At 47.0% G+C, this 24,303-nt stretch overlaps 1 protein-coding gene across 2 annotated transcripts in view; it reads right to left on the reverse strand.

Moving 5' to 3' along the window:
• The window catches only part of PI4KA (phosphatidylinositol 4-kinase alpha), a 147,403-nt gene that overhangs the window by 80,383 nt on the left and 42,717 nt on the right, over positions 1–24,303 (reverse strand). For both annotated transcript variants that reach the window (XM_003281433.4, XM_030815901.1), the window contains exons 9-19: positions 22,349–22,414; positions 18,748–18,844; positions 16,361–16,552; positions 15,690–15,790; positions 14,640–14,769; positions 13,418–13,550; positions 11,127–11,222; positions 10,550–10,733; positions 10,042–10,145; positions 7,601–7,769; positions 4,640–4,690 (exon numbers count right to left, since the gene is read on the reverse strand). In XM_003281433.4, coding sequence (XP_003281481.2) covers positions 4,640–4,690; positions 7,601–7,769; positions 10,042–10,145; positions 10,550–10,733; positions 11,127–11,222; positions 13,418–13,550; positions 14,640–14,769; positions 15,690–15,790; positions 16,361–16,552; positions 18,748–18,844; positions 22,349–22,414 — 1,323 coding nt within the window. The remainder of the gene's footprint in view (positions 1–4,639; positions 4,691–7,600; positions 7,770–10,041; positions 10,146–10,549; positions 10,734–11,126; positions 11,223–13,417; positions 13,551–14,639; positions 14,770–15,689; positions 15,791–16,360; positions 16,553–18,747; positions 18,845–22,348; positions 22,415–24,303) is intronic.

Below are 24,303 nucleotides of genomic sequence, written 5' to 3' on the forward strand. Positions count from 1 at the left end.
AGAAGGGAAGGTATCTGCCTGAGGCCTGAATCCACACCCAGGCAGGGGGACCCTGCGGCCCTGCTTTCCCCTGCTCCCTTCCTGACTTCCCACACCGGGCTCTGCCTCCTTACTCTGCTGAGAGCAGATGGTGCAGGGGCTGGGTGAATTGCCCCAAGCCATCCTCTCGGCTTCCTGGTGAGCCCTGATGCTGCGGATGGCCCACTCCTTCAATTCATTCTCCAATCTGCTTCACCACTCTTCTTTTCTGTCATTCTCCAAACTGCTTCACCACTCTTCTTTTCTGTCATTCTCCAACCTGCTTCACCACTCTTCTTTTCTGGTGCCTGTCCTATATTTCTCATCTTGCTGCAGCTTCCTTTTGGCTCCTCTCATTTCTAAACATAATAATCTCAAAAAACCCTTTCAGTCCTTTGCCATGTCTGTCCCATACCCAGAAAGGCAGTGGTCACTTCTGCTCACCCAGTGCCCTCTCTGCTACAGCCGGTGTGGAGTCCTCCACACTCGAGCATCCAGAAACCCCCGTTTCAATGCCTTTTGTTCATGTATACCCACTCAGAATCTCTCCGATCCCCTCTTACAGAAACTAGCCCATCTGTTACTCAAAGCAGGAGAGTATTCATTCAGAACACAGGCTCTGAGCCAGGCTGCCTGGTTTGAATCCTGGCTCTGACATCTAGTAGCTATGAAACTCTAGTAGCAGGTTCTGTGCCTCAGTATCCTCATCTGTAAAATGGGGAGACTAGCAGCACTTACCTTGAGGGATTGCCGTGAGGATTAATCAAATTAATGTCTAGAAAGCATTTATTTATTTATTCATTTATTTTATTTTTTTGAGACGGAGTCTCGCTCTGTTGCCCAGGCTGGAGTGCAATGGCACAATCGTGGCTCACTGCAACCTCCGCCTCCTGGGTTCAAGCAATTCTCCTGCCTAAGCATCCTGAGTAGCTGGGACCACAGGCACGTGCCACCACGCCAGGCTAATTTTTGTATTTTTAGCAGAGATGGGGTTTCACCGTGTTGGACAGGCTGGTCTCAAACTCCTGACCTCAGGTGATCTACCCACCTTGGCCTCCCAAAATATTGGGATTACAGGTGTAAGCCACCGTGCCTGATCTGGAAAGCATTTAGATCACTGCTTGGTTTTAGCAAGAACTAGGAAAGGGTGTCACGTTATTCTCAATCTAAGAGAGTACGTAAGCCAGGCCTTCCTAACTGGGGAGCCTTGGGTAGATTGCTTCCACTTAACTTCCTGAAGTTACATGCAAAATCTTGAGAATGATAACGGATTTCCATGGACAGAGAATGCAGTTTTCAAAAAGGTTCTCTGTGACCTAAAACATGTTAATCCACACACACCTGGTTTTGCAGGCACTGAGAAAATAAGTAACCCTTCCAAGGCCACAAAAGTGACTGGTGACACAAGTAAACTTGCTCTCAGTGAAATACATGAATGTTTTTCCAGAAGGAGGTGCATCTTATTAAATCACTATTATATGACAGTGGAACAACTAAGTCTCTAAGCATTAGATACCATTCAAAACGTTTAACTAACAAGCTAAATAACAACTGAAGTAATTTAATCAATGACATCTCTGAAGAAGTATTATTCACGAAGTTGTAGTACAAAGATCATCAAACCTAGCCAGGAAGGAGCCTCAGAGATTGTACGACCCGGCTTCCTAGCCACTCCCTCAAAGTCACTGAGAACAGCTGCATTAGGGCCAAAACCCAGGCTTCCTGCCCCAAATCCACCGGTACTTCCATTCAACAGAGTAATCTGAGACACTGTGTCATCAAAGGTCCAAAATAGAGTATATCTTTCTTTTAAAAAATAAAATAAGTAGGCCAAGAGTGGTGGCTTGCACCTGTAATCCCAGCACTTTGGGAGGCTGAGGTGGGTGGATCACTTGAAACCAGGAGTTTGAGACCAGCCTGGTGAACATGACAAAAACTGATTTCTACTAAAAATACAGAAATTAGCCGTGCATGGTGGTGCACACCTGTAATTCCAGCTGCTTGGAAGGCTGAGGCAGGAGAATAGCTTGAACCCAGGAGACGGAGGTTGCAGTGAGTCAAAATCGTGCCACTGCACTTCAGCCTGGGTGACAGAGTGAGACTCTGTCTCAAAAAAAAAAAAAAAAAAAAGCCACACACACACACACACACACACACACACACACACACACACAAAAACAACAACAAAAAAAACCACCTCTGGAAATTAGCTTCTTCCAGAAGGTCCAAGGAGTAACCATAAGTAAATGCAAGAACCCATGATCTCTGTGCTCTTTGTTGAGCAATAAAATCAAATATTTGTTTCCCCCCCCATAATATAACCATTAACTTTCACTAAAAATACACTTATTCTACTCATGTAAAAGGTCATATCAGGGGAGTATTTAAATGAGCATGTGCTAAGCTATCACAGATAACAGTTCTGCCTGTACCACCCACCCCAGCAGCCTGGAGAGGCGCAGGCTCACACACAATCCCACATGCAGGACCAGGAGTCCAACCTGGCACCCTGTGACCCTCAAATTTGTGTAATTTCAACCAACCTCACCACTCACTGCTTCCCTAAAGTGCAAAGTGCCTGACAGATTTCCACTATGCATATATTAAGCTCTAAATGACAACTGCTCAACATATTTGAAAGTTCACAAGAATACAGGTCATCAAATTCTGATGGTCAAAGATCCTGGAACTCACTGATTTTAGTGTTGCCCTAAGCATCCTCCCTGTCTGCCTAAAACTTGCTCTCCTGCAGAGCCTACTGCCAAGAGAGTACCTTGGGCTTCATGCCCCTTACTCTTCCCTCCAGGCCACACAAAAGGCCCACATACAACAGCACTTTAAACACACAAGCTTACATTACTCAACATTAACCACACAGTGGGAAAATTTCTGTTTTGAAAAATCAACCAATGGGGCCAGGCATGGTGGTTCACGCCTGCAATCCCAGTACTAAGGGAGGCTGAAGTGGGCAGATCACTTGAGCTCAGAAGTTCGAGACCAGCCTGGGCAACATGGCAAAACCCCATCTCTACAAAAAAACAGAAAAAGTAGCTGAGAATGGTGATGTGCACCTGTAGTCCCAGCTACTTGGAAGGCTGAGGTGGGAAGATTGCTTGAGCTCCAGAGGTCCAGGCTGCAGTAAGCTGATATTGTGCCACTGCCCTCCAATCTAGGTGCCAGAGTGAGACCCTGTCTCAAAAAAAAAAAAAAAAAAAAAAAATCAACCAATGGGGGTGTCCATGAAAAATACCATGGCAGGACAGGCGCAGCAGCTCATACCTATAATCCCAGCACTTTGGGAGGCCAAGGCAGGTGGATCACTTGAGGCCAGGAGTTCAAGACCAGCCTGGCCAACATGGTGAAACCCCATCTCTACTAAAAATACAAAAATTAGCCATGCGTGGTGGGGCGTGCCTGTAATCCCAGCTACTCGGGAGACTGAGGCATGACAATTGCTTGAACCCAGGAGGTGGAAACTGCAGTTAGCCGAGATCGCACCACTGCATTCTGGCCTGGGTGACAGAGTGAGAATCTGTCTCAAAAATAAAAAATAAAATACAAAATAACAAAAAATAAAAATAAATAAATAACATGAGACATATGACATTTTACTACTAAAGATAAATAATGGCAGACCAGTCAGTCACTATTTTTCATCTACCTTGGCCAGCCAAAACTGGGCACCCTAGAAGTCCCCAGGTTGGGAATAATGATGAACACTTAGATGGTGTGAGCAGAAGAACTACTTCAATGAGACCAGGAGAGGTGCCTCTCTGTGCCTGCAATGCCACCTGTCTGCCTGACCTCCACGTCCCTAGGCTGCCCTAGCAGTTCTGCCACCAGGCCCACCCCTCTGGTGTACAAGGTGAAGGGGACACATGTAAGTGCTCAAGACTTGAACTACTATGGGGTGAGGAGGAGGGAAGGCACTGTAAGGCAGACACAAGGGATGGCCTAGAAGGTCAGTTAAATGGAAGGGAGAGAATATGGGATGAAAATAAATACTGGAACATAGGTGTTGGGCTTAGGACTCGCAGCTAGGAGTGACGAAGAAAGGGAAAAACAACTTCTACAAGTCATTTGGGAAGAAGCGGACCCAGGCTGGGACAGGACAAGATGGAAACAGGCTCTCCAACACGATGGTGCCGCACAGGAAGCAGGGACTGTGCCCGCCATGCCAACAAAGCCCCGAAGGAGACTGGGGCCATAGCTCCGAGGCCTGAGCGCCAACAAGAGGCTTCCAGGCCTGCACTTGCAGGAAGGAGCCAAGGAAGGGATGGAAGCAGGGAGCTGGCCCAGCATCAGTCACAAGGGCATGAGACACAGGATGAAAGTGGAGTCAGATTTAGGACCTGGGAGCCACCCGGCAGGGAACCAAAGCAAGTGCCCTTGTCAATTGGTTGACGGGGTTCAGGCAGGGCATGGAGAAAGGGAGTGAAGGGTGTGCCATGGTGGACACACCTATGGGGCTGTCATGGAAGAGCTGGTGATGGCTGAAGCAGTCACATCTAGAGGCATAGGGGCCTCAACACTGCACCTTTCTAAGGAATTTACTGTGTGTCACACTTACAGCATGAACACAGTATCTGCAGTTTTTATCATTCAATTAATGAATACTCACCACAGCTATTACAGGAATGAGTACTCCCAAGTTCCCTGCACTGCTAGAAGCCTAGAAAAGAACAGAATTGTTGTCATTAACGAGTATGTGTTTCTTTTATTAAAAAAAAAACACACAAGATACAACATAGTGTTATGTAAACCTGGAATGTCTTAATCTAAGAGAAATGATGAGAGATATGCAGAGAGAGGCAGAGAGATGTTCATCCAGCATAATTTTAATAGCAAAAAATGAAAACAAATGTGAAAAATAAACCATGGTTACATAAATGATTATGTAAATCATGGTACTTCTGCATAATGAGATAGGACACAGCTATTTAAAATACAACTTTCTGAAAAGCATTTAGTCACCATGGAAAGAGCCCACAGCACATGTCAAATGAAAAAAAAATCAAGATTTAAGACTATGCTATGATTCAATCCCAATTATGTAATAAATACATATGCATAAAAAAGCTAGGAAGAAATCTGTCAAAGTGTTAGTAATGATTATATATCTGAGTCAAGGGATAAGTGCTTTTTACTTTACTATTTATAGGCTTCTGTATCTTTTCTAAAATAAACATATATTCTTCACAAGTTAGGGAAATTTGGGGGGTTACTTAATGAAAGATAGACTCCCTGGCTAGACACACAAATGTAGCTAATCTTCAGTACACACTGATTAGTAAAAATTCTGGAAGCACTGGCCTAAGCCGACTTGATTTATGCTCTTAATCTATAATAACGACAGCAGCTGAAGACCTTGAGCATTCACTGCGGCCAGGCACTGCGCTGAGTGCTTCACATGCACTAACTTCTGGGAAGATTCATGGGAGGTCTCAGTAGCTTGCCAAGGCCACACAGCACCTCAGTGGTGGGGACAGAATGCCAAGCTGTAAACATACACAACTATTATGTACTCACAAAATTTTTTTTGAAAATTTAAAAAGAATGCCAAGCTGGTTTCCCTGGGCTAGGGGCCACAAAGGTGGCCCTGCCTGGTCCCCTCTGGGAAACCGATAGCCTAAGGGATGCGTGATGATGGAGAACAACCCACAGATCTTAGTTTAATTTATAATTATAGCTCCTTGTCCTCCACAAGGTGGGGCACTGAGGTCCAATTTTCAGGGGAGAGCAGGTTCCTGAAACGCCCCTCAGACAGGTTACAGCCTCTGCTTTCTCAGGTGCTCAGCACCACCTTGTATCATCAGTACCCCGCTCTTATCCTGATGCCTAAGGTCCCGCTAGACACGCGGGACGCACTTCTCTCCTGTGCACTGAGGTGGTCCCAGCTGTGTACCCCGCTGGGAGACTTGGGAAGTTAGTCAGCCACATGACTGTCGGAGGGCCCGGCATAGCAAGGCTGAATTAGAGACAAGAGTCAGGATCCCTGCTTGCACGAGCCACTCCCTCTTGGCTGAGACTTTCACAGGGGGACTCCTTCATGCAGTTGTCATCTCAAATGTCACTCTTCAGAGAGGCCTTCTCAACCAGCCCAATCTAAAGTGCCCCTCACCACACTGCCCTGTTTCACTCTCCCACTAAGCCCCACAGGCAGAGAGGACCCTGTCTGTCTTGTTCACTTCTGTAACACCCTCATCTAGAGCAAGGGCTGGTAAACTATGGCCCATGGACCAAATCCAACCCAACACCTGTTCTTGCAAATACAATTTTATAGGAGCACAGTCACACCTGTTCGTTCATAGACAGGTGAACACAGAAGAGTTGAGTTGAGCAGTTACAACAGAAGCTGTATGGCCTGCAAAGCGTAAAATATTTACACTTTGGCCCTCTACAGAAAAAGTGGGCTGACCCCTGACCTAGGACAGTAGCTGGCACAGAGTAGGTGAACAATAACTGTCTGGAGGAAGGGGAAGGAAGGAATGGAAGAGAGAGGAAATGACAAAACAGGGTGGAAGTACAGATATGGTTGTGGGATACAATGGGGTTTTTCTTTAAATAATCTGATCAATCTTTTATTTTTTAATTTATAGTACCCCCCACTTTTTCTTCTTTTTTCCTTTTTGCCTTTATTAAATGCCTAAACATGCCTCAGTATCAAGTGTTATCAATACCAACTCATATTCCTTTCCTTATTTAAAAAAAAAACTAACTTTCTAGCTCATTACAAACACCCCCTTCCCCTTTCTCTCCACTTTCTTTTACATACCCACCCTATCTAAAAAAATCAAATGTTTAGCCAACCAAAATTAGTTTAAATTATATGACCCAACCCCAGCCAATAAAAAAAATACAAAAACAAAACTTGCGTGAAAAATAAAAATTCTCGTGCCCTTTATTCAAATATGCTCTTATAACAATTAGCCCAAAAGACATTCCTCTACACAAAAATAAAGTTGCTTTACTAAAAATCTTTTGTTCAAATATTCAATTTCCTTAAAATTTTAAGGGTTATTCCTAACATGGTAGAGCAACTAGTACCCACGTGACATGATACTGGGGAGTTATGGAGGAAGAGGCCTCACCTGCCTCGGCCCCACCACAAATGTATTTGGGGATTCAAGACATGACGTTTATCTCAGTAGACCTGTCTTCCTTGGGAGGCCTGAGATTAGGTGAAATCTGGCCCTTCTCATGTTGCCATTGAGTTCTGATAATGGGCCCTTAAAGTCCTCCCAGGCCCAGCTACCACCCCTGGGCTTCATGATAAAGGTAAGGAGAGAGAGAGGGGCCCGTGGGGAGCTGAGGCTAGACTGTTGTCATGTCACCATCCTAGGATGGGTCGGGCAGCTACTATGAGCTGGATATAACCCAGTGAGAAAACTGCCCTCTCCCCTGATCCCTGCTAGCATCCTTGAGAAAGAACCCCACCCCTTCTTACTTGCATTCTACCAGGCACATTTAAATTACTCACAAAGAAAGTGCCATATTCCAACCAAGATGGTGCCTGAAGACTAAGCCTTGGCCAGCAGGGATAGGACACCGATGGGGAAGGCATAGCCATCCTCCTTCCTACCTTCAGGGCAGGGCCCTTCTCGCTTGCTCTCTCGCTGGCTCGCTTCCCCTCCAGCCCCAGCTGCACAAACAACTCCAGCAGGTTCATGAGCAGCTCATCCACCAGATGCTCGTCTTGGATGTTGGCTGCGATGTTGGCCAGGGCATTAATCACTGCCAGGGAGCAATGCCTGAAGAAAAAGGAGTGAAATAACAGCCACTGCCAGGCCCTCAACTGTCCCCAAGGGACAGCACTGCAGGGGTGAGGCGAGCTGAGCGGGCCAGGCCCAGCCTGCCTTACCACACTCTTCCCAGTGTCTGTAAACCAAAGGACTCTCAAGTGGAGAACATGTCATCTTCGTGAAAAACAACCTGTAGAATAAAGCCAACTGATGCAGAAATGACTGCAATCCTCTCTCCTGAAATGTATTAAGGACCTCCAGGAGACTAAGTTCCAGGCATCTGCAACACTGGGTACCTGTGAGGGTCTCGGGACACTTCCCTCAGGGCTGAAAATGAAAGGGCCCATGCCCAGGCATTCCAGGTTGGATTGTGCTTCCCCCCAACAAATCACAAAGAGCCTTAATCCATCATTTACCACTCACAGAACTTTCACCTCATGATCAGCTTCTCCCTAACGCTGCCTCCACCTTGGAGCTGATGTCAGTATTTTTTCACATCCAATGCTCAGGAAGTGTTCCAGGGTCCTGCCTCAGGATCTTGGCTGGCCCCATGTAAACCCCAGATGTGAAGCTGACATTGCCCCTTTGGCCAGAAACCTGAAACCACTGAGGCCAACCAGGCTTCTGTGGCCCTGGAGACTGCCAGACTCTTGTCACGTCCAAGTGGCACGACCCTGGGTTAGTCTCTTTAAGTCTTTGAGCCTCAGTTTCTTCCTAAGTAAAATAAGGATGATAATTTCTCTTCGTAGGATCACGGAAAGAGTGAAACACCACGTGAAGCACTAAGCATGTCGTCTGCCCCACTAAGATATCCCAGAGCAACGGCAGCCACGGCAAAAGGCACTGCAGTTAGGTAATACCTGGTAGGTCAAGGGCAAACAAAGGGCAGTAAATGCTTCCGCTGGTGAGGAAGAGGACAAATCATTTTTGGTGGCAATATGAGAAAAGGCTTTATGGAAGGAGAGGCAAGCTGAGCCAGAACTGAAGAACTGGAAGGATGAAGACTGGCAGGTGCTACAGACACAGGGTAAGGCATGGCAGAACACCTAGGAGGGGTGGGAGCAAAGGAAACCGGGGAGGCAGCTGGCGAGGCAGCTGGGGAGGCACCTGGAGAAAGGGTCCAGCAGTCACATAGGCGCAAGGAAGCAATGTGCTGGCCTGTGTGCAGGTTCCATGGCAGAGAACGGGACAGAGGAAGGAAGGAAAGGAGAGCCTGACTCCATCCCCAATCTAGTCTTCAGGCTGTTCTAGTAGCCTGGGCTCATGACGGTGGCAGCAAAAAGGCAATGAAGTAGTTATCGATGCGAGAGACAGCTCTATTGATTGGGAGCTTTCACGTATGCAATCTCATTCCCAACTGCAGGCAGGTTCTCATTTGGCAGATGAGGAAACCAAGGCACAGAGAGGTTCAGCATTTTCTGAGGTCATGCAGCCACATGGCATGGCTCCACAGCTGCACTCCCACCCACTAAACTGATGTGGAGAGAATCTCAGAGGAAGGCCTGGACTTCACAGTCAGAAGGGAGGAGCCTGGAGGTCAAGAAAAGTAACGCCTGCAAAGGGGCTCTCTTCTTCCCTCCCCAGCCTCCTGTCCTCATCTGACTTCACCTCTTCCCTTCCCTCTCTTCCAAACACGGATGAACATGTCCCTGTCCTCAAGACATTCCTAGAGGAGGGTAAGCAATAGCCAAGAAGCATCTCTCAATCTGTCAGGGAAAACTGGTCAGACTTTACACAAGTATCAAATGTTCAAGGACATTTAATGCCTACTTCCTTGGACCCAAAATCCTACTTCTATGAATCTAACCCACAGAAAGCATCAAAGATGCTCAAAGATATGTAGCTGTTAGGCTGTCAATGCTGCATTTATTAGTGGGAAAACTGGAAAACAACCTAACATCCAAGCTAGAGACTGGCTGGTTGAATCTTGGTTCTGCTATAGGATGGGATGCTCCACAACCTCTAAAGGCAACCTGCACAGGATCATTCATGGTGTGGCTGATGTACTGCCCCATAAAAAAGCAGGTCAGCTACATGTGCAGCATGGGCCCAATCAGAAGGAGAGGAAGGAGCTGAGACCTCGTGCGCTGAGATGCTCGGTGGTCACCTCCAGGTGGGGGCCACATTGGGTTTTCACTTGCCCCTCTTATGTGTGCACTGATCTGTAGCATATAATTTTCTTGCAAGACAAGTTTATTTAAGAGACAAATTCACAAACCTCACATTTTCAAAGTAAGTTAAATACTGTCATGATAAAAAAGTGACAATGAGGTCCAGTTACCTGTAGCCGTGGTCCTTGTAATCTTTGGTGGCTGAGTATACAACGGAGCTGGCCTTCACACTGATCTGCTGGAAGAGGTTCCACACTTCCTGATAGATGTATTGCTGGGAGAGAGCAAGAGGCACTGTCACCATGCAGGATGCCCTCATGAGGCCCCTCCTATCATCACCCAGAGGGAAAGCTCTGGAATCACGGGGCACAACAGCCCAAAGACTATCAGCCCAAAGATCATCCATTTCTAAAGCTTTAATCAAACCTCAAATTAAAAGCTAAAAAGGACATGGCTTAGATTCAAATCTTCTGTTATAATACAGTGACAAGAAATTAAACCTCTTTTCCCCAGCACTCACAGCACCTTACACTATTCTTACTACTCCGTGTTAAAACAGTTGTCAGCATTTAGCTCATCTGCAAGGTATATTTAATCTGTATTTGTACATTCCTTATAGTCAAGAGTTTAACGTAGCTTGCACAGGGTTAGTGGTGTTCTGGCTCTGGCCTCCCTTACATTTCCGGTGATAACCAGGCAGCCCAGCTGGTCAATAATCAGCACATCGAGGGGGGAGGGTGGCTGGCAGAATTTCTGCTGCAGGATCTGCAGAATGGGCTCCATGACCTTCGGGGTGTCCCTCAAGGCCACTGCAATGTGTCCCAAGGCTCGGATTGTGTGGTCAGGAATCAAGTGAGCGTCCCTACAGAAGGAAGAACAGAAGCACCCTAGCAACAGTCCTCCAGCATGCAGTAGTGAAACAGTATCCAGAGACTACAATCTAGACCTTAATTTCATAACAGTCTTGATGAAGTGTTCATCTGAAACTGACAGTCCAGGATTTTAACCACAGGCAGAAACACAAGCCCCAGGCACTAGTCTGGATGACAAAGATCTTTCTGGACTTCCATGCAGTGGTCCAGGAAGTACAATCCAAGGTGGGCTTCACCTTAAATCTTGTGACAACCCTGATACATGCCTATGCTCTGAGACAAGGAGATAAGGACAGAGGCATGCATACGCACAATGCCAGGTGCCCCACACAAGCCTGCTGAGAACAATGGGCTGCCTCTGAGAGACAGGAATAGGGGCGTACTTGTCGCTCTCCTGAGAGATGTAGAGCCGGTTGGACAGGCTGGCCAAGAACGCCTCCACAATCACTGGGTCCACCGTCAATCCAGCCTTCAGGCACCTGAGGAGCAAGAAAACCCACGTGGCACTGAGGCACAAGATAGGTTTTTTGGTTTTTAATTTTTCCTTCCTTAGGCCTACAAAGTTTAAAGAACTGCTCTGAATTTTCTTTCCCCCAAATTGGAGGTCATAACACAGAATGAATTCAAAGAATTACTCCAGATTTTGCCCACTTGATAAATGTCTCAGTTGGAAACAATAATTTCATTATTTTGCCCAGAACAGTTTCCTTTGAATATCATGCTCACCCTAATTCCAATTTCAATCTCTTGTACTGTTCCTTAAGGTCACAGTGACTGATTCCAAAGACAAATGGTCCCAAGATAGCAGAGGAAACATCACAATTATATACCAAGGTTTTCATGGTAAGGAGAAACATTTATGTTATAGAGAAAAGGGGAAAAATTTAAAGCCCCTAAAAACATAAAATCTTGTAAGATGTCCTAGCTCTCCACATCTGTTTGGCTCCTGGGCCAGAGTTTGGAGAACAGTTTGAGGCTGACAGACAAGCTGCCATCTTGATTTAGCTTCTAAGGGCGAGGAACCAGAATCCAAGGAAAGAGGTATTTGCATGGAAATCAGACTGTATTTAGCTCTCAAGTTGGAAGAACAAGAGTTCACAGTGCAGGAGTCTGGGCAGCAAGGGGTACCTGATCATATTTAAAAATCTCATTTATATTAAATATTATAGGTAAAGAAAATATGATGATATGTTACTCTGGATGGTGAGCTAATGGATAATCCTTCTCTTTGTACTTTTCTATACATTACAATTTTTCTCTAGAAAGAATTTCTTGGCCGGGCGCGGTGGCTCACGCCTGTAATCCCAGCACTTTGGGAGGCAGAGGTGGGTGGATCACGAGGTCAGGAGGAGATCAAGATCATCCTGGCTAACACGGTGAAACCCCATCTCTACTAAAAAAAAAAAAAAATACAAAAAATTAGCTGGGCTTGGTGGCAGGCACCTGTAGTCCCAGCTACTCCGGAGGCTGAGGCAGGAGAATGGAGTGAACCCAGGAGGCGGAGCTTGCAGTGAGCCAAGATCACGCCACTGCACTCCAGCCTGGGCAACAAAGCAAGACTCCGTCTCAAAAAAAAAAAAAAAGGAAGAATTTCTTCTTCTTTTTTTTTTTTTGAGATGGAGTTTCCCTCTTGTTGCCCAGGCTGGAGTGCAATGGTATGATCTCGGCTCACAACCTCCGCCTCCCAGGTTCAAGTGATTCTCCTGCCTCAGCCTCCAGAGTAGCTGGGATTACAGGCATGCGCCACCACGCCCGGCTAATTTTTTGTATTTTTAGTAGAGACGGGGTTTCAACATATTGGCCAGGCTGGTCTCAAACTCCTGACCTCATGATCCACCTGCCTCAGCCTCCCAAGTAGCTGGGATTACAGGCTTGAGCCACCACGCCAGGCCTCTTATTATGTTTATGATCAGGAAAAGAAAAGAAGTAACAAGAAATAATTCCTCTTTATAGATCAAGTGTAGGTTTAAAATAATCAGAAATAAGCTTTAAAAAAGTATAAATGCAGCCAGGCACAGTGACTCACGCCTGTAATCCCAGCACTTTGGGAGGCTGAGGCAGGTGGATCACGAGGTCATGAGTTCAAGACCAGTCTGGCCAACATAGTGAAATCCCATCTCTACTAAAAATATAAAAAATTAGCCAAGAATGGTGGTGTGCGCCTGTAATCCCAGCTACCTGGAAGGCTGAGGCAGGAGAATTACATGAACCCAGGAGGCAGAGGTTGCAGTGAGCTGAGATTGTGCCATTGCACTCCTAACCCAGGCAACAGTGCGAGACTCTGTATTAAAAAAATGTATAAATGGGGTGGGTGCAGTGGCTCACACCTGTAATCCCAGCACTTTGGGAGACCAAGGCAGGTGGATCACCTGAGGTCAGGAGTTCGAGACCAGCCTGGCCAACGTGGTGAAACCCCACCTCTACTAAAAATACAAAAATTAGCTGGGTGTGGTGGTGGGCACCTGTAATCCCAGCTACTCGGGGGAGGCTGAGGCAGGAAAATAGCTTGAACCCAGGACGCAGAGGTAGCAGTGAGCCGAGATTGTGCCACTGCATTCCAGCCTGGGCAACAGAGCGAGACTCAATCTCAAAAAAAAGTATAAATGTCTCTTATTTTGTAATAACCCGCAGTCTGGAGCACTGCTGTCTACTCGCCACTTGCCCAGCTTCCCACCTGCAGATGTTGTCAATAGCGATGTCTCGGAGCTGCTCGTACATGGAGGGCTGGCTCTTCTTACCCGACATGACGTTCAGGGTTGACTCGGAATGCTCATTGGTCACACTGATTTTTATATCATTGCCAGCAACTGAAAGTAAAAAATTCAAATATATACCTAGTTAAGCCTATCATTTTCCATCACCTTCTTTGTAATTCAAAAACCAAGATAATATGCTGATCATTTATAAAAGCAAAATGATCACTCTAAAAACATCTGACCAAATATTTCAGAAAGAGAAGAGTCTAAGACCAACAGGAAATAATATGTTTAAATCAAAAGGAAGAATATTCAGGTTAGAAAGTGATAAATACAGCAAACTACCAATTTCTCAATCAACTGTTCAAAAGTACTGATGACCAACCACCAAAGGCAGCTCTGAGGGCGACTGAGGCATGGCCCTGTGCTTGGAGTTATCTCACTAATATGGACAAAGCCTGGTGAGGGTTAGGGACGCTTGGGAGAGCAGGGGCCTTAAAGCCTGAGAGAACCCTCCCCACTACAAGGTCCAGGGAAGTCTTGTTTTTTGTTTGTCTGTTTTTGAGATAGGGTCTTGCTCTGTGACCCAGGCTGGAGTGCAGTGGCGCTATCACAGCTCACTGCATCCTCAACCTCCTGGGCTCAAGCCATCATACAACTTCAACCTCCTGAGTAGCTAGGACTACAGGTGAGCGCCATCACGCCTGGCTAAACCTTTAAACTGCTCTGAGTTTAAGTCTTCATCTGAAGGGGAAGATAAAAACAGCCACCTTCATGAGACTGTGGGTAAGAGGGTGATACTACATCAGAGCCACTAGCACACAGCAGGTGTTTAATTAATTAATGTTAATTATTGTTTCATCATATGTGGAAATATCATAATCCATTCGCGCAGGGGTAGCAAGGACTGGGCCCCTGGCTAAGTGTTTGGGGCACGCAGGATTTGCATTTCAGACTTCCACAGTGAGAGATGTCAAAAAGAAAACAGGACTTGAAGGGGCCTTTGGTGTAACAGGAATACAGGATAAGAGAAGGCCGGGGAGGAAAGGCCTGGAGCTTGGAGGGGACGCAGAGGGAAAGACAGAAGGAAAGGTGTGGTGAAGGAATGCGCCCAGGTACAGTCATGAAACCTGTGTGGGGCTCACACACAGTCACAGAGCCCCTTTCTCAGGGCCTGAAGGGCACACAGTCTGTTATTACCTGTGTGGTACTGACTGTGGTACTTGTAGAGCTTCACCAGAACTGGGGACGGGATGACCAGGAAGTCTCGCAAGGACGGTGTCACAGAGTGCACCACCACCGGGAACCTCTCGCACAGGCGGCCCAAACCCTGCAACACACCATCAACCTGTCACATGGCCTCTGGTGTGGGACCATCTGAGTAGGCCCTGAGCAGGGAGATGCTCAACCCTTCAGTACCCAAGTCTGACCCAAAACTTCCAAGGTCAAAGCTCCCACAGGCCACCTGCCCAGGACATTTTTGTTTTGTTTTTGAGACAGGGTCTTGCTGTCGCCCAGGCTGGAGTGCAGTGGCACGATCATGGCTCACTGCAGCCTTGACTTACTGGGCTTAAGCAATCCTCCCACCTCAGCCTCCTGAGTAGCTGGGGACTGTAGGCACACACCATCATCCCTAACTAATTCTAATTTTTTAAATTTTTTGTACAGATGGAGTCTCACTATGTTGCCCAGGTTGGGCCCAAGTGATCCTCCCACCTCTGCCTCCCAAAGTATCGGGATTACAGGTGTGAGTGACCGTACCTGGCCAGGGGATATAGATTGTTAAAGTGTGCTCATCTCTTTTGGAAGCAAACTAAAGCAGAAAGGGACAAAATAGAATTTTTAAACAATGGCAGGTGTGGAGTCAGTGGGATTGTGACAAGCTAAGAGTCTCGGCAGAGCAGAGCTAGCACTGTGGGTGTCAGGAGGCATCCCCTGACATGTGCCCCATGGCACATGTCCACGGTCCTTCCCCCACAGGCCTTGGGAATGGCCCCACAGCCTCACAACAATGGAGAACTGAAGCCAGCTACACCCATATGCCACTTACAGAAAGCCCTGGTATCCTGTAGGGGGCAGCCCACACTCAGTGATGAACTGTGCACAGCACGCACTGGTTAAAGCTCCTAAAGACAGAACCAGCAGGGTCTCTGCTGCTGGTGTGTCCACCATAGCCTGAACAGCAACAGCATGACAAGAGGGAGGTCCTACAGGTGGGATCTGAGCCTCTCTGGGTTCAGGGAGACTGACCTGCAGACAGCAGATAAGCAGGGGCAAGTGAGCAATAATGACTTTGCTGGACGTCTTGGACTGCAGCTTCTCAGACAGCTTGATGCAAAGGTTTTCTGCACCTTAATTCAAAACCAGAAGAGGAGATGAGTGATCAGCACAGGCCAGTCTTTCTAACACACTTATCCACCAAGTAAGCACAGAATTTAATAAAACCCCAGAGACATACTTTAGGCAGGGCTTATTCATACTGAGAGGTCACACAGTGTGTGACTCTCTCTCTCTTCTCCGCTGGCCCTAAGCCCCCTTGTCCCTGCAGTGTTCATTCCACAGAAAACTTCCCATTCTACTCCTCCCCTAGAAAAACACTTCACCCGAAGGACTGAGCTTCCATGTCACCACAGAAAAGCCTAAAGAACCAGCAAGATGCAGCACAGAGCATACACAGGCCCTGAGGCCACGGGCATCCCCATCCTCCCAGGTCCAGTGCCCTCCATGCAGGACAGGACACCAGACGTGCAGAGCACAGCAGGGGCTGATGCTCCACTCCGCACGTGCCCAGGAGGCCTACTGCAACTGCCCGTGCTGGTAACAGAGCCAAGTGTTCTAGAAGTAGTTTGGGGAAACTTGTGGGAAGAAAGCCTCTGGGTCATGCCTGGAGCTCACATGAGAGGCAAGGCAGTCTATCTCACCCTGCTCGTCCTTCACAGCCCACACCATGAGGTCCACACAGGCGGCATTCGCCTGACAGCGCAGTTTGAGGGGGCTCAGCTCATTGTGGATCCGGTCTGCGTCATGTAGAATCTTCTGGAGCTCTCCCTGGCTCGTGTTGAACTGCTCCAGCACAAAATCATGGATCTCCTTCACAAAAGAGGTCGGGAGGTCTGCAGGAAAGAGTGTGGCATCACAGCTGGGAACAAAACTACAGTAGAACACAGGCAGTGCTGGCAGCGGCTACAGTCTTCTCCTTTTAACAAAAACCCCAAAAAAGTAGCATTTGCTACTGGCCACTGTGGGTCCTAGAATGCCCACTGGAAAGAAGTTGGATAGGAAGTGCACAGCTGTCCTCCACATGCACACAACCTGGCAATCACAGGAAATGATCATTTCCCAGGGACGTTACAGCCATGCTTTGTTTTAAGCAGTCAATGTACTAAAACCTGAATACATGAAACATATAAATTGGGAAGTATCGTCGCTGAAACTACTTCCACTGACAATATGAGATACTTCTGTGATTTTTTTTTTTCTTTTAAGAAAGAGGTTGTCAGGGCCGGGCACGGTGGCTCACGCCTGTAATCCCAGCACTTTGGGAGGCCGCGGCAGGCAGATCACCAGGTCAGGAGATCAAGACCAACCTGGCTAACACAGTGAAACCCCATCTCTACTAAAAATACAAAAAATTAGCTGGGCGTGGTGGTGGGCGCCTGTAGTCCCAGCTACTCGGGAGGCTGAGGCAGGAGAATGGCATCAACCCAGGAGGCGGAGCTTGCAGTGAGCCGAGATCACGCCACTGCACTCCAGCCTGGGCAACACAGTGAGACTCCCATCTCAAAAAAAAGAAAAAAAAGAAAGAAAGAAAAAGGTTGTCAGTTAAGGGGAAAAACTGGTTGCAGCCTTGAGAAGAGAATTATCTGGATCTTCAGAGCACTCACCCTGAGTTTGAGAGACTTTTCAAAGTCTCATCCCCAGGGCCTGGAAAATTCAGGAGAACCACCATGATGCACGCACAAGTCAGCCCAGCCAAGGCAGCCAGCGACACACAGCATGGGTGGTGGGGAGGGCAGGGGCAATCCCTGATGCCCCTTCTTAGGGAGTCTCAACTCTTGCTGTGGCCCAGATGACTCAGCTTCTGAGGAATGTTCAGAATCAGATTAGGAAAGTGGTTACTAAATTTTGGTATACCCTCCTAACAAAATATTATGTGCTTATCGAAGCTTAAGCTTACGAAGAACACTCAACAGTGTGAGGGGAGAGCATAGGAAAAACATTTTGTAAAATGCATAAAAGATTGTTTCCTTATTCTGGGGAAAAAAAAATTCATGAAAGAGGGACTAGAAGAAAATGCTAAATTGTGTGTGCATGTTAACTATTAAGCTATTGTCTCAGGTTGGGTGCAGTGGCTAACACCTGTAATCCCAGCACTTTGGGAGGCCAAGGTGGGTGGATCATTTGAGGCCAGGAGTTCAAGACCAGCCTGGCCAACATGGTGAAACCCCATCTCTACTAAAAACACAAGAATTAGGCAGACGTGGTGGCACATGCCTGTAATCCCAGCTACTTGGGAGGCTGAGGCATGAGAGAATTGCTTGAGCCTGGGAGGCAGAAGTTGCAGTGACCCCAGATCATGCCAATGCCCTCCAGCCTGGGCGACAGGGCAAGACTCTGTCTGAAAAAAAAAGCTAGTACCTCTACATTAACAGATTACATGTATTACAAGTACTTCATTTTCTTTTTCAATGTTTTTGAGATGGAGTCTCACTCTGTCACATAGGCTGGAGTGCAGTGGCACAATCTGGGCTCACTGCAACCTCCGCCTCCTGAGTTCAAGTGATTCTCCTGCCTCAGCCTCCTGTGTAGCTGGGATTACAGGTGCATGCCACTGCGCCTGGCTAATTTCTTTTGTATTTTTAGTAGAGACAGGGTTTCACCCTGTTTGGCAAGGCTGGTCTCAAACTCCTGACCTTAAGTGATCTGCCCACCTTGTCTTCCCAAAGCGCTGGGATTACAGGCGTAAGCCACTGTGCCTGGCCTCTTTTTTAATTTTCTAAACTATCTAAATGGATATGTAAAACTATATCTGTCCTTAGGACAATATAACACGCACGTTTTAGAAAAAAACCTTAGGAAATAAACTCAGCAAAGGAGCCATCATTGATGGTACCGGGGTTGCAGGATCATGGACAGATTTTTTAAATTTGTTTTTTCCCAAAATTTCAGTAACATGACCACATTGCTCATATGTGTTTTTCAGTGGCCCCAGCAGAAAGTGAGTACCAGTCTGCAACCACTAGCATGTGACAGTGGCCTGGGAGCCAGTCTTGCTGTACTCACAAACACATGGGCAAACTGTCCTCACCCTTCATGTAGTACAGAGTGTCGCGTAGCATCTTGAACATGGTCAGGTAGAGGGGGTCACTGAAGGAAGTGTAGTAGAGATCAGCACTGGGGTTGGCCTGTAGGGAAGGCAGACACACATGACTATAGAACAGAAACTCCCTTCTGCCCACCCTTTGCCTTCACAGCAAGGCCCAGCGGAATGGTGATTCGTGACTTAGCATTCTAAATGAAGCAACTGTTTATCATGACTCATTACTTGGACACTCCACTGTCTTCATCATCTTAAGCATCAGACCAAGGAAAATAGGAGGCTCATGAAGTCCAGAGATGCCTGTGGGGGAGCAGCCATCTGCACCCTAGTAGGAAGAACCTCCTTGCTGCGGCTGAAGCTCACCATCTTTGGCCATCATTGGCCCAGACAGGGACATGGGAAGTGGTGAAGGAGGAAGACTGACAAAGGCCACCAGAGTAAGGGATCCAAACTGTCCATCATCCCAAGGATACAAATTACAGCCAGGTCACCTTCAGATACAACTTGTGTTTTGTAATTAAAATGTATTTTAAATTATTCTTTAGGAATCTATTTGAAATGTAGCACTATTCTTCTTCTGAAAAAAAAAAATTCACACAAGGTCTAATGAGTTAAGAAAGATAATAGTCTAGCCTGGGCGTGGTGGCTCATGCCTGTAATCCCAGCATTTGGGGAGGCCAAGGCAGGTGGATCACCTGAGGTCGGGAGTTTGAGACCAGCCTGACCAACATGGAGAAACCCTGTCTCTACTAAAAATACAAAATTAGCTGGGCGTGGTGGTGCATGCCTGTAATCCCAGCTACTTGGGAGGCTGAGGCAGGAGAACTGCTTGAACCTGAAAGGCAGAGGTTGCGGTGAGCCGAGATCGCGCCATTGCACTCCAGCCTGGGCAACACGAACAAAACTCTGTCTCAAAAAAAAAGGCTGGGTGCAGTGGCTCTCGCCTGTAATCCCAGCACTTTGGGAGGCCAAGGCGGGTGGATCACGAGATCAAGAGTTCAAGACCAGCCTGTCCAACATGGTGACACCCTGTCTCTACTAAAAATACAAAAAATTAGCCGGGTGTGGTGGCGTGCACCTGTAATCTCAGCTACTAAGGAGGCTGAGGCAGAAGAATTGCTTTGACCCGGGAGGCATAGCTTGCAGTGAGCCAAGATCACGCCACTGCACTCCAGCCTGGGTGACAGAGTGAGACTCCATCTCAAAAAAAAAAAAAAAAAAAAGATAACAGTCCTTAACTTCTATATATTCCCAGTTGAGTAGGATGGAAAATTATGGTTTATTATAACTCCTGTTTTTTTCTTTTTCTTTTTTTTTTTTTTAGAGATAGGGTCTCACTCTGTACCCCAGGCTGGAATGCAGTGGTGTGATCACAGCTCACTGCAGCCTTGAACTCCTGGGCTCAAGTGATTCTCCTGCCTCAGCCTCCTGAGTAGCAGGGACTACAGACATGTACCACCATGCCCAGCTAATATTATAATTCTTGACAAGTATAAAAGTGCTCTGCAAATATAGCAAATCTTTAAGGGGCCAGAAGTTGGCCAGAGTGGGATGGGGCATGCAGTGAGGTTGACAGAGGGTGAGCGAGCAGGTGGAGAAAAGAATCATGTGGAGAGTGTGAGAGTCATGCCAGTTCCCAGGAGGACACTGACAGGAAGAGCTGTGGTTGACAGCACTGCAATGATGGCTTTACAGACAACATCTGGTGGTCCTCACAGGGCAGAAATGGAGAAATGAGACTGGGAGAGGTTAAAGCAGTTCAGGGCTTTGACTCTGGGAGTCCAGACAACATGAATGTTAAGCTTTGGAGCCTTGGAGACCAACCATCTTCAAAGCCCACAGCCCAGCTCCATCACTCACGAGCTATGTAAATAAAGTTCCTTAGCTAAGCCTCAGTTTCCCCATGTGTAAACTGGGGATTGTTGAGAGATTCAAGGAGTGAGTGAGTAAAGTTCTGGCACATAATAAGCATGTAATAATTGGTAGTGGTTATTACACTGATTATGGATACTGATTAATATATTGCAGACTCTAGGTCAAGATTACAAGAAACTTTTTTTTTTTTTTTTAGCTATGAAACCGTTTCTTCAAATGGATGTTTATGCTAAAGAACAAATTACAAAACAAAAAATACCAGAAACTGCCCTGGTTCAATGAGAAGGAGGGTCCCAGAGGTGGACTGCAGGCCCACTAAGTCTCCAGTTGTCTAACTGCCCAGCCCAGCTCTCGTCCTGGTCCTCCTGGTCTGCCCTCAGTCACAAATGATCATACACTGATGATGGAAAACCAAAGACCTCTGAGACCACAAGGTCAGTCTATAGTGAGTGAGTGAGAGCTAAAGCTCAGGCCAATGGGCAGAACGACAACCTGCAAAAGGGTTGAAGACAAGGTAGGAACTGCCCAGATGCAACTTGGGGTGTTAAAAGAACTCTGTTACTTAACCAAGAACCAACCCAGACCAAACCACGGCCAGCACATCCATCTCACATCTGCAACAGCTCGCTGGCAGGGGTACAAAGCAGGAAGAGACATGGTCTACAGCACATGAAGGGCCCTGGTGGTTCCTTCCCTGCTTCATACCTGAGCCCCAGGTACAGTGGTATCAGGCACTGTGTGTCTTAAAATCAGGTGAGAGAAGGAACACCAGGCTTAAATAAGGAATCTGGGTTTGGGACATACCCGTGGTAATAATTACCCTGGCAAATGACAACCTGTCTGCATCCTAACCCTCAAGAGGGGCCTGACCCAAATGTTTCCCAAGATTTTGAGACCTCCCAGCACCAACGTGATGATTTCATGAATAATGCCGTAGGCCTTGGTTCCAAATACATTAAAGACAAGAGTTCTGGCCGGGCATGGTGGCTCACGTCTGTAATCCCAGCGCTTTGGGAGGCAGAGGCAGGCGGATCATGAGGTCAGGAGATCGAGACCATCCTGGCTAACACGGTAAAACCCAGTCTCTACTAAAAAATACAAAAAAAGTTAGCCGGGCGTGGTGGCGGGCGCCTGTAGTCCCAGCTACTCAGAGAGGCTGAGGCAGGAGAATGGTGTGGACCTGGGAGGCAGAGCTTGCAGTGAGCCAAGACTGCACCACTGCACTCAGCCTGGGTGACAGAGCGAGACTCCATCTCAAAAAAAAAAAAAGTTCCCTAGTTACACACCCCTTACACTTAAAAACCAGGACTTGCATACACCTAGAAAGAGCAGCTCTGAGCCCAGAGAAGCAGCTTTGGAAGCACCAAAGGAGAGAGGAAGATAAAACAGTAGAAGAGACCCAGGCCTGACTCCCAGCTCCCACAGTAACTATGTGATGTGGGCACATTGGTGAGTTCTCACTGAAACTCTATCTTCTGTCGTGAAATGCCACCAGTCAGAGGCACCCTGAGGTCATGTATTTAAAAGAGCATGCAACAGTACCCACCACAGACCAAGCCCTCAGCGGCAGGTGGATTGTTACCACATGAACAAGGAAAGTGAAAACACTGCAAAACCCCTTCCACTCCAGCCCCCGCTCAAACTCTTCCTGCTTTCTCTACACACATGTTTAAGTCAGGCTGATCTCATGGTAATGCCCTCAGAAGCGACATACCTCCATCACACTGGCTACAATGGCATCCAAAGATTTGAGAAGAGGCTCCTCAACGATCTTCTTCACCTACCAAGGAAACAGAACCTCATGAAGCAACTGACATACACAGAGACAGGAATGCTAGCTCCTTCCACCAAAAACCCATGACAAACTCACATGGTGAAAAATGTGATGCAGATAAAGGCCAATAAATACAAATTATGGCTATGTATCAAACTATATGCACAAAATGCCTTTAATTCTGAAGTCACTTGGGACTGCTTTTCTACCTTAGATAGCAATGACATAAAAACAAAGGAAAAAAGCCAAACTCCCTCAGATTTGTTGACCTGAGATTTCCATTTCCAGGATGTGCAGACCTCAGGCCTTGCTGCCATTTCACCCACTCATGGTTAACAAGCACAGTTGTGTGACATCCTCCTGCAATCCCCTCCCAGACATCAAGGACACGCTCACAGCCAGTCCTTGGAGCTCATGGCACCTCCCTCCTCTCCGGGCCAGGTGCACTGGCTCTTCTACAACTGCTTAGGTACTCAAACTAGAGCTCACATTTTAAATTTTCAATAGAAGCAATTATTTTCACCTGTTCTCTGTACAGTATTTAGTGTAGGAATGAATTGTTCTGTCAACTGCAGAACCACCAAAACAAACAAACAAACAAAAACCAAAAAACAAAACTGCCCACATCCACAATTGTAGTATTTGATGAAAGTCATTTCCAAAATGTATAGATAATGATAAACATGCTAGGAAAAGAAATGAAAAACCGCCTAAAAGAAAACCTAGGCCGGCCGTGGTGGCTCACGCCTATAATCCCAGCACTTTAGGAGGCTGAGGCTGGCGGATAATGAAGTCAGGAGATCGAGATCATCCTGCCTAACAAGGTGAAACCCTGTCTCTACTAAAAATACAAAAACTTAGCTGGGCGTGGTGGTGGTCACCTGGAGTCCCAGCTACTCGGGAGGCTGAGGGAGGAGAATGGCGTGAACCTGGGAGGCGGAGCTTGCAGTGAGCCAAGATCATGCCACTGCACTCCAGCTTGGGCAACAGGGCGAGACTCCGTCTCAAAAAAAAAAAAAAAAAAAAAAGAAAATCTAAACTTGAAAAAAGTTAAAATATACTGCAAAAAATAATACCCCAAGAAAGGATGTGAAACAGTCAGTCTTCAGTTAGAATTTCTGACACGGTACTGGGAACAGCCATCTGTGAAGGTCATGGCTCTACCAGGCCACCATTCTGTCTGGGGCACTGACACTGAGAAGCAGTTCAGGTAGTTTTCCTTCTTGACAGCAACTTCAAAAACATCTAGCCGATTTAGTAATTCATTATGGTTCCATCCTCATTAATTATTACCTATGTTGTAATGTCTTCTTACATCTTCAGCCTAAAGCAATTCTCTGAGAGATTTCTATTCACACTCCACACAGCAGGGAGGTGGCCACTCCTCAGCACATGCTCCATGCTATCCAGATTGTTCTCATTTCCAAGACAGCAAGCCCAATCTTCAGAGTCTGGCCTTGATGACATCATCACCCGTACCTATTCAAATCTGTCTTGAACCATCCTAGCTTGATTGTAACTTCAGGGCCCCTGGATCTTTATTTTGTAATTTTTTTTTGAGACGGAGTCTCACTCTGTTGCCCAGGCTGGAGTGCAGTGGTGCGATGTTGGCTCACTGCAACCTCCACCTCCAAGGTTCAAGCAATCCTTCTAACTCTGCCTCCTGAGTCGCTGGGATTACAGGGATCCGCCACCATGTACAGCTAAAGTTTTGTGGTTTTTAGTAGAGATGGGATTTCACCATGTTGGCCAGGCTAGTCTCGAACTCCTGACCTCAAGTGATCCATCCACTTTGGCCTCCCAAAGTTGGGATTACAGGCATGAGCCACGGCGTCCAACCAGGGTCCCTGAATCTGACCAAAGCTCTGGCCATTTAAGGAATCGAACAATGGCAC

Source organism: Nomascus leucogenys, chromosome 7b (genome assembly GCF_006542625.1).
Source record: "Nomascus leucogenys isolate Asia chromosome 7b, Asia_NLE_v1, whole genome shotgun sequence".
In the NCBI taxonomy this organism is placed as follows: Eukaryota; Metazoa; Chordata; class Mammalia; order Primates; family Hylobatidae; genus Nomascus; species Nomascus leucogenys.